This window comes from Sorex fumeus, unplaced genomic scaffold, assembly GCF_029834395.1.
Source record: "Sorex fumeus unplaced genomic scaffold, SorFum_2.1 ptg000010l, whole genome shotgun sequence".
Taxonomy (NCBI): Eukaryota; Metazoa; Chordata; class Mammalia; order Eulipotyphla; family Soricidae; genus Sorex; species Sorex fumeus.
The window spans coordinates 162,378-171,169 of record NW_026606067.1 but is presented as its reverse complement, the minus strand read 5'-3'; the positions used below and the strand labels follow the sequence as shown (position 1 = coordinate 171,169).

Sequence of the window (8,792 nt, the reverse complement as noted above, 5' to 3'; positions counted from 1 at the left end):
TTTTGGCAATTGTAAACAGTGCAGCAACGAACATACAAGTGCAAATGTCATTTCTACTATCCTCTTTTGCCTCTCCAGTATTCCCAGAAGTGGTATTGCTGGGTCAAATGGGAGCTCAATTTCTAATTTTTTGAGAATATTTGGAGAATTTTCCAAAAGGACCGAACCAGTCGGCATTCCCACCAGCAGATTTCATGTAATTCTTGATGCATTTTTTGGAGTCCTTCTCCTTCCCCCCCCCTTTTTTAGGCTTTTTTGGGTCACACCTGGCAATGTTCAGGTGTTACTCCTGGCTCTTCACTCAGGAATTATTCCTGGTGCTGCTGGAGGGACCATATGGGATGCTGGGAATCAAACCCGGGTCAGCTGCATGCAAGGCAAAAGCCCTTACCACTGTACTATTGCTCCGGCCCTTCCTTTTTTTTTTTTTTAATTTTCCACACTTTTTTTTTTTATGTAGGAGTACTGCTATTTATTCAGCCACTGATTAGCTGATTGATTTGGGCATGAACTCCACCTTACTTTTTTTTCCCACAGTTTTATTTATTTATTTATTTATTTATTTATTTTTCTTCTTATATTTATTTATTGAATCACTGTGGGAAAAGTTACCAAGCTTTCAGATTTAAGTCTCAGTCATATAATGGTCAAACACCTCTCCCTTCACCAGTACTCATTTTTCACCACCAAGAACCCCAATATACCCCCCTCCCACCCCTCCCAATGCCTGTGAGGCAGATGATTTCCACTTAACTCTTCTCTACATTGATTACATTCATTATTTCGACAAAAGATGCACCATTATTGTTTAGTATTCCCCCCCCCCAACAGTCAGAATTGCTGAAAAAGCATTGTGAAATACTTTGTTTTCTATAGCTGGTTATGAGAATCATGTAATGATTTTGGATTTCTGCAAAGAGCCAGATAATTACAAGATTGGTTTCTGTACATCTGGTGTTATGGCTGTACCAGAGAGCCGCTCATGGGGGGCAACTCGTGACTTCAGTAGGGTGTGAAGGACGAGCCAGTACCGCCCCCCTTCCCATGAGACTGCAGTTGCCCCGTCACCACTGGCTCATACCTGGCTTTCCAATAAGCTCTGAGCCGGCGGCCACCTTGTATGTGGTCCAGATGCATTTCTGCCAAAAGCCGCTGGGTTTCGAGATTTGTTTCTGAGTCTCAGGGTTAATGGCTGTTAAGCAGATTGATCAGGAGCCAGAGAGGCCGTTTGTAGGTGGTGAGTCGGGGTCTCGCTGGGTTGGGGAGGAAAGAGCCAGTTCCACCCCCATCTGGTGAGGTCCCACGTATCTCGTCACTGTAGGCCCAAACCTGACTGTCCAGTGGCCTCTGGAGGATGGTGGTCACCGGGCCACCAAGGGGAACAGGTCAAGGCACGAAACCTATTCCCACCTGGAGTGGCCCAGCCCCAGTAACCTACTGCAGTAACAGGACGCATTTCTGCCAAAAGCCTTTGGGTTCCGAGATTTGTTTCTGAGTCTCAGGATCATGGCTGTTAAGTAGTTCGATTAGGAACCAGAGAGGCCATGCCTCCAATTATATAGCTGAGCCGGAATTGGTTTGTGGGTGTGTCTCCCACATACCTAACTTTTGGCCATTTACTTTCTTGGTAAACTTTGCCCCAAGTTTTTGGGGTCTGGCCAAAGGCACAGCAGCAATTTTGGGGTGTCTGACAGTCTGACAGTGCCATCAGGCTGCTGATGCACTCGCCTCACAGGTACAGATTGACCTGCTGGCGGCACCATACCCCCTCCACACTTTTTAAGCACTATGATTTACAAAGTTATTCCTAGTTGAGTTTTAGACACACAACATTGCAGCACCAATTTCACCACCAATGTCAACTTCCCTCCACCGATGTTCCCAGGTTCCCTCCCATATCCTCTATGGCCCCCCACCCCAAACCTGCCCTCATGACAGGCACCTCTCTAAGTTTGGTCATTACAGTCTGAGTCTCGTGATCTCAGAGTTGTTGACTCTATGGTTTGGGTGTGTGGCTCTGTTATTCCTTAACACCACCTGTGTACCCGACTCTCCTGACCTGGCTCCCGTTGCTTCTCATCTGTCTGTTCTCCCGTCCCCTTCACTCTTTCTTTCCTTCACCTCCCCATTCTCCGGGGTCAAGGTTGATCGTGACATCCCTCCTTTAAAGCACAGCAGTCTCATAAGGCTCAACCTTTTTTTTAATGGTGGAAAAGAAATTGTATTTAGGATTAGCCAGCTGTACTGTTTAGACGATCCCACTTTTGTTAGCAACATCCAAGGTGCCATAATCAGGAGCCAGCCGAACGTAGGCATTTTTCTCTCCATCAGGCCTAATCAGGGTGTTGACCTTGGCTACATCAATGTCATAGAGCTTCTTCACAGCTTGTTTAATCTGGTGCTTGTTGGCCTTGACATCTACAATGAACACAAATGTGTTGTTATCTTCTATCTTTTTCATGGCTGACTCAGTAGTCAGAGGAAATGTGATGATGGCATAATGGTCAAGCTTGTTTCTCTCGGGGATGTTCTTCCGAGGGTATTTGGGTTGCCTTCTCAGCCGAAGCGTTTTGGGTCTTCTGAAGGTGGTTGATGTGCGAATCTTTTTCTTTTTCTGGCTGTGGACACCTTTCAGCACTGCTTTCTTGGCCTTCAAAGCTTTGGCTTTGACTTTGGCTTCAACTTTGGGAGAGGTAGGGGCTTCCTTCTTGGCCTTCGGCACCATCTTCGTAAAAAGGCAACGCTCAAACTTTAACAACATATCAGTGATCTTTTATAAAAGGGCTTAATGGCCCTTGGGTGAAATACAACAATCTTCACACTTTTTCCTCTAAGGAAACCTTTTAGAAGCATTTTCAGCAGTTTTTCATAACAAACAATAAAAATATATTCTTTCAGTTCTGCTTTGGGGCAAGAACTGGGGTTCAGGATGGTAACCTCTGAATATGGTGATGGGAAGGTGTAATGGTGATGGGATTGGTGTCTGAATATTAAATGTAATCAAATATTGTGAACTACTTTACAAAATTAAAAAAGAAAACACTGCAGTCCTTCATCCAGTTCTTCTAAATAGCACATCTAAGCAATACCATCCTGTGTTCATCCTTCTCTGGTTTACTTCACTTAACATGATGTCTTCCAGTTCCATCCATGTTGCTGCGATTCCATGATTCCATCATTCCTTACGGCTGTGTAGTATTTCCATTGTGTATGTATATAGACCACGTCTTCACGATCCACTGACCTGTCAGTAGACATCTAGGCTGACTCTAAACCTTAACTATTGAGTGCTGCCCTGAATAAAGGTGTGCACATGGCTCAAGCCCCCTCCCCCCCCCCCACACTGTACTTCTCCACCTGGTGCTCTTTCTGAGCGGAGGGGAACAGTCCCTTGGCCTTAGAGACTGGCCACTTGTTCCTGTGTCCCTGGGGGAGTCACTATACTCCTGCGTGGCTTTCTGCTTGGGCTTGCTCCTTCCTGCTTCTCTGCTCCAGCTGACTGTATGTCCACCATCAGCTCAGAGTGGATCCAAGTTCCTGTCCCTGGATCCAGATCATTTGTGTTTCCAAACCTAGAAAGCCGAGGTGGGCTGGTATCCTGGCTATCTGGGATCGTTAATTATAAGACAGTTCTAGAAACAGACTTTTCTGGATCACACAGATGGGCCGAGAGATGGGTTATAGACAACTTATTCCTATGAAACAGTACTTCTGAATTCTAGCTCTGTGTGTGTGTGTGTGTGTGTGTGTGTGTTGGGGGGGGGGAGTATTACCAGGGCTCCCACTCTTGGTGGATTCTAGACTCCTGTTTTTGTCCCCTCATCCAGGGAAGCATCAAAAGCAATGTTGACGGGACTGGAATGATAGCACAGCGGGTAGGGTGTTTGCCTAGCAAGCCGCTGACCCAGGTTCAATTACCAGCATCCTATATGGTCCCCCGAGCACCGCCAGGAGTAATTCCTGAGTGCAGAGCCAGGAGTAGCCCCTGTGCATTGCTGGATGTGACCCAAAAGGCAAAAACAAAAACAAAACAAGAAAAAAAATGTTGACACAGACCATAGACCGATGGAGGAGTAAGCCCTGTGCACCACCAAAAGTAACTCTCAAACAAAACAAACAAAAGTCAATGTTGAATCTCTTGTTTTTGTTTTCCCAGTGGGCAACATTCCTCAGGCAAAAGTGACCCCTGGGTAGGGCCCATTCTCAGCATGATTGCTTTCTTTCAGACCTGACCCATAATTCGTTGATACATTCCTACACCTTTAAACAAGGGTTTTTGTTCTTCTAGTTGTCCTCAGTGAACATTTTGGTCCCAATCACCTAATTTGCCAGCACCAGAAGCAGCTCTCTCTGTACATCTTAGTTTATTCCTTCCTCAATATTTCAAAAGTTGGGTGTAATCTAATGTTCTCTTCTCCAATTCCATTTATCATGTTATTAACGTCTGAATCTTTCATATATTTCACATTCTGGATTTCAGTGTAATATTTTTAACTGACTTCACGTTTATGGTTGTTAAAAACACAGGATGAATATTTTATGCCCTCTATTTTCAATCTTTGCCTTAAGACTATTTTCTCTTTTTATTTCTTTTATTTGGGGGGAGGGGTGTATGTAGTTTCATTTCTTATATCCCTGCTGATTCCCTTAAACTTTAATAATTCATAGCCATCTTGCTTTTAAGTGTCTTATAAAAATATTCACAGTTTTCATAATTACTAGTATGGGAAACTGCGGTCTTGTTCCTCTTTATTATTTTATACATTGCTACATTTTCCTTGCTTTTTCTTTCTCTGATTACTTGGGAATTTTCCATTTAGCTCAACTTTCCTGTTGTACTAGTAAACAGACACTTCTCCTTCCTCTTCAATTTTATTATTATTTTTTACAAGGGTCACACCTGGTGGTGCTCAAGGCTTATTCCTATCTCTGTGCTCAGGGATCAGACCTGGTGGGGTTCAGGGGACATGCGGGTGCCAGGGATCAAAACCAGGGCAGCTGTGTGCAAGGCAAGCACCTTCCCCCATGTTCTACCTCCCCAGCCCCTGAATACTTCTTATTTTTTAAATTCTGTAACTTAAATGTCCGAACACCAAGAAAATGCTACAACTATTGCCATCTATGCTAGATGAAGATGTTTGATATTTCCCAGTGTTAGGCGAAGTCAATAGGGATAGTAAGACACAATTTCAAGGCGGGGAATTGTGGTTCAAATGGGCAGAAGACCTGCCTCTGCATGCACGAGACTTGGAGTTCAGTCTTGAGCACCACACGACATTGACATTGTGCCCTCCTTGTGCCAGTAGGTGGCCCTGCAGCAACAAAACAAAACCCAACCCAGCCCACTTCAGGCTCGAGAGCTAGTTCAACAGACAGGAGCCATATCTGCATAGGCAGGAGACCAGGATCAGATCCTGGGCACCACATGGTCCTCTGAGCATTGCCAGGAGTGACCTCTGAACACAGGGCCGGGAGTAGCCCCAAGCATGCACCCTCAAGCCTCCCCCACCCCTCCCAAAAAAAGGAAACAAAGAAAAGGACAGAAAAGTTTGGTTAATAATGATTCATCATAGCAGCCACAGAAATGGTACCAGGCTTGCCGGGCACAAGGCTGATGTGGTTTTGATCCCCAGGACCCCATATGGTCCCCTCAAGCCCTGCCAGCGGTGATCCCCAAGCGCAGAGCCAGGAAGATGCTTGGAGCACCTCTGGGTGTGCCCCCCATTACTTTTCATGATATACAACTGAAAGACTCATTTTTTCGTAATCTGAAGTTTCTGTCATATCATCACAATTGTCCAGCTTAATACTTGGTTGATCACCACGGCCAGTTGACTCACCCTCCAGCCCTGCTCAACCGATTCACAACTAAATCTCCGAGGAGGCTCAGCAAGCTGCTAAAATTCATGGACACAGGGGTCTCACGGCTGCAAACTCTGGGGCACCCTTGGGCATGACCTGCCGAGTCCAGCAGCCGCACCCACCCCCCACCCCTGTAGCCACGCCAAGGGCTCAGTTCCACCGCCTGACAGGTACTCTCTACAAGACACCAAACCCTGAAAGACTTCAGGTGCTCTGGGGGCTTCTTGGAGTCGGGGTGTGCAGCCTCCCCCACCCCACTGTACTTCCCGAAGCCCCAGCAGCTGTGGCCACCGTGTCAGCTCATTGGCCCATTCCACAGATCCTCAAGTCTCTGGACTGCAAAGTCACATCCGCTCCAAATTCCCCAATTTGAAATTCCTGTCGGAGCCCTCCAATTAGGGGAGAAAGTAACAGAGAAGCCAACTAAACTCAACAAACAAAAACACACCTAGCAGCAGACCATTTAGTCAATCCTTAGACCAGGACTTTACCACCCTGTGATGAGATCTAACAATTTTCTTTCTTTCTTTCTTTCTTTCTTTCTTTCTTTCTTTCTTTCTTTCGTTCTTTCTTCTCACCGTGAGAAAAGTTACAAAGCTTTCAGGTTAAAATCTCGTTGTATAATGATCAAACACCCATCCCTTCACCATTGTGCATGTTCCCCCACCAAGAACCCCAGTATACCCCTCATCCCACCCCTCCTACTGCCTGTGTGGCAGATGATCTACTCTCTCTTAGATTACATTCAATTTTTCGACAGAAGATCCACTATTATTATTTGGAATTCTCCCCCAACTATCAGACCTGCTGAAAAGGTATCATTAGATAATTTGTTTCCTATTGCTGATAATGAAGTGAGCATAGGATGTCTGAATTTTGGATTTTGGATTTCTGGTATTTTAGTAATTAAGTCCAGAGGGATTTCTACCAGAAATCACTGGGTTCCCAGATTGATTTGTGTGCCTCTGGGATCATGGCCGTTGGGGAGTAGAGGAGTCCTTTGTGAGAGGCAACTTAGGGTCTGGTCAGGGCTGGGGGAAGGGCTAGTTCCGTCCTTCCTCCATCTCGAGAGCCGCCTGCAAGATATAACAATTTTCACATTAAAAATTGACTTTAGGGGCTGGAGTGATAGCACAGCGGGTAGGGCATTTGCCTTGCACACAGCCGACCTGGGTTTGATTCCCAACATCCTATATGTCCCCTGAGCACCGCCAGGGGTAATTCCTGAGTGCAGAACCAGGAGTAACCACTGTGCATCGCCAGGTGTGACCCAAAAAGCCAAAAAATTTTTTTTTAAATTGACTTTAAACTTACCATTTTAATAGTGAAGCTTTGTTAGCTAATCAATTTCAACCCTAGAAATGTAACAAAATTTTTTTAGTTAAAAACAAAGAGATATTTGATTTCACTTTTTCCTATTGATTTAGTTGTTCGTTACTTTTAACTGTTCCTTGAGGTCTTCATTTTTATCTGTTTCTCAGCAGGCAGGAGCGTTTCCTGGAGTAATAATTATGTATCAGAATGAGGTTTAGTGATGAGACATGTGGGGCCTCACGGGATGGGGTTGGAGCTGGCCCTTTCCTCCCCACCCCAACGAGACCCCAAGTCTCCACTCACAAACAGCCTCTCTGGCTCCTGATCAAGCCGTTTAATGGCCATGATCCTGCAGACTCAGAAACAAATCGCGAAACCCAGTGGCTTTTGACAGAAATGCGTCCGGTCCCTGCAGTATGTTACCAGCGCTGGACCACCCCTGGTGGGAATAGGTTTTGTGCCTTGGCCTGTTCCCCCTGGCAGCCTGGTGGCTACCATCCTCCAGAGGCAACTGGACAATCAGGTTTAGGCCCGCAGTGATGAGACACGCAGGGCCTCACAGGATAGGGGTGGAGCCGGCCCTTTCCCCCCCACCCCAATGAGACCTTCCAAGTTGCCTCCCATGAACAAGCTCCTGATCAAGCTGCTCAATGCCCATGATCCGAGAGACTCAGGAACAAATCTTGGAACCCAGCAGGTTTGGGCAGAAATCCCTCCAGATTTAATTGTTAAAATTTTGGAATTCCAAAATTGTGCAGCCATTACTGCGGCCGCGCGACATCACATGTTATTCATAACCAGCAACAGAACACAAATTGTCTACGGTTGCCTTTTCGGCAGATCTGAGTGTTGGGGTAAAATCCCAAACAATAATGGTGGTTCTGGTGTCAAAATATTGAATGTGATCAAAGTAGAGAGAGAGTAATGTGGAAATCATCTGCCCCACAGGTAGGGGGAGGGTGTGAGATGGGGGTATACTGGGGTTTCTGGTGATGGAAAATGGGCACTGATGAAGGGACGAGTGTTTCATTGTATGACCAAGACTTAAACCCGAAAGCTTTGTAACTGCTCTCACGGTGATTCAATAAATAAAATTATAAAAAATTTAAAAAAAGTTAGATGGAGTTCATGCACAATTCAATCAGCCTGATCAGTGGCTGAATAAATAGCAGTACTCCTACATAAAAAAAAAAAAAAAAAAGAATGAGGTTTAAGGAGTGCCCGAGCCAGTTACCAACTCGCTGCCTTTCAGGTCCACATACTCCTGGTAAACGTTTCCCCTCTGCCAGTGGCACAGGCTAAATCGTGTCACCAGAGGGTGCTCCAAGGCAGAGGAAGTGCTCCCTGCTTCCAGCTTCCTCTCCTCTCGGTCCACCCAGTGTCTGCAGCTCCTGCTGGCATCTTCCTGGCTGGCTCTGTAGGTGTTCCTGGTGGGTGGATTCCTGATGAAGGGCCCAGGTGGGATCCGGGGCAGTTTCCGGGAAAGCCCAGTGGGCAGCAGCAGGTGCTTGAGGGCGCCTCCATCCTGGAGGCCCTGATGAGACTCCTGCTGTGAACCGGCCGGCAGGCCAGCAGCTCTCACTGAGAAGTGGGAGGACTCGGCTTTCCTTCAGCGG

General features: G+C 46.2%; 1 protein-coding gene across 1 annotated transcript; it reads right to left on the bottom strand.

Annotated features, from left to right (window-relative positions):
* Window positions 1-2,248: 2,248 nt before the first annotated feature.
* On the bottom strand, window positions 2,249-2,725 carry LOC130020157 (60S ribosomal protein L23a-like). Its single transcript, XM_056110815.1, has one exon. It carries the CDS (start codon window positions 2,723-2,725, stop codon window positions 2,249-2,251), a length of 477 nt encoding a protein of 158 aa, XP_055966790.1.
* Between the last annotated feature and the right edge of the window lie 6,067 nt (window positions 2,726-8,792).

Bases quoted from the DNA above. Each gene is read 5' to 3' on its own strand.
- LOC130020157 (XM_056110815.1), bottom strand. From the start codon at position 2,725: ATGGTGCCGAAGGCCAAGAAGGAAGCCCCTACCTCTCCCAAAGTTGAA.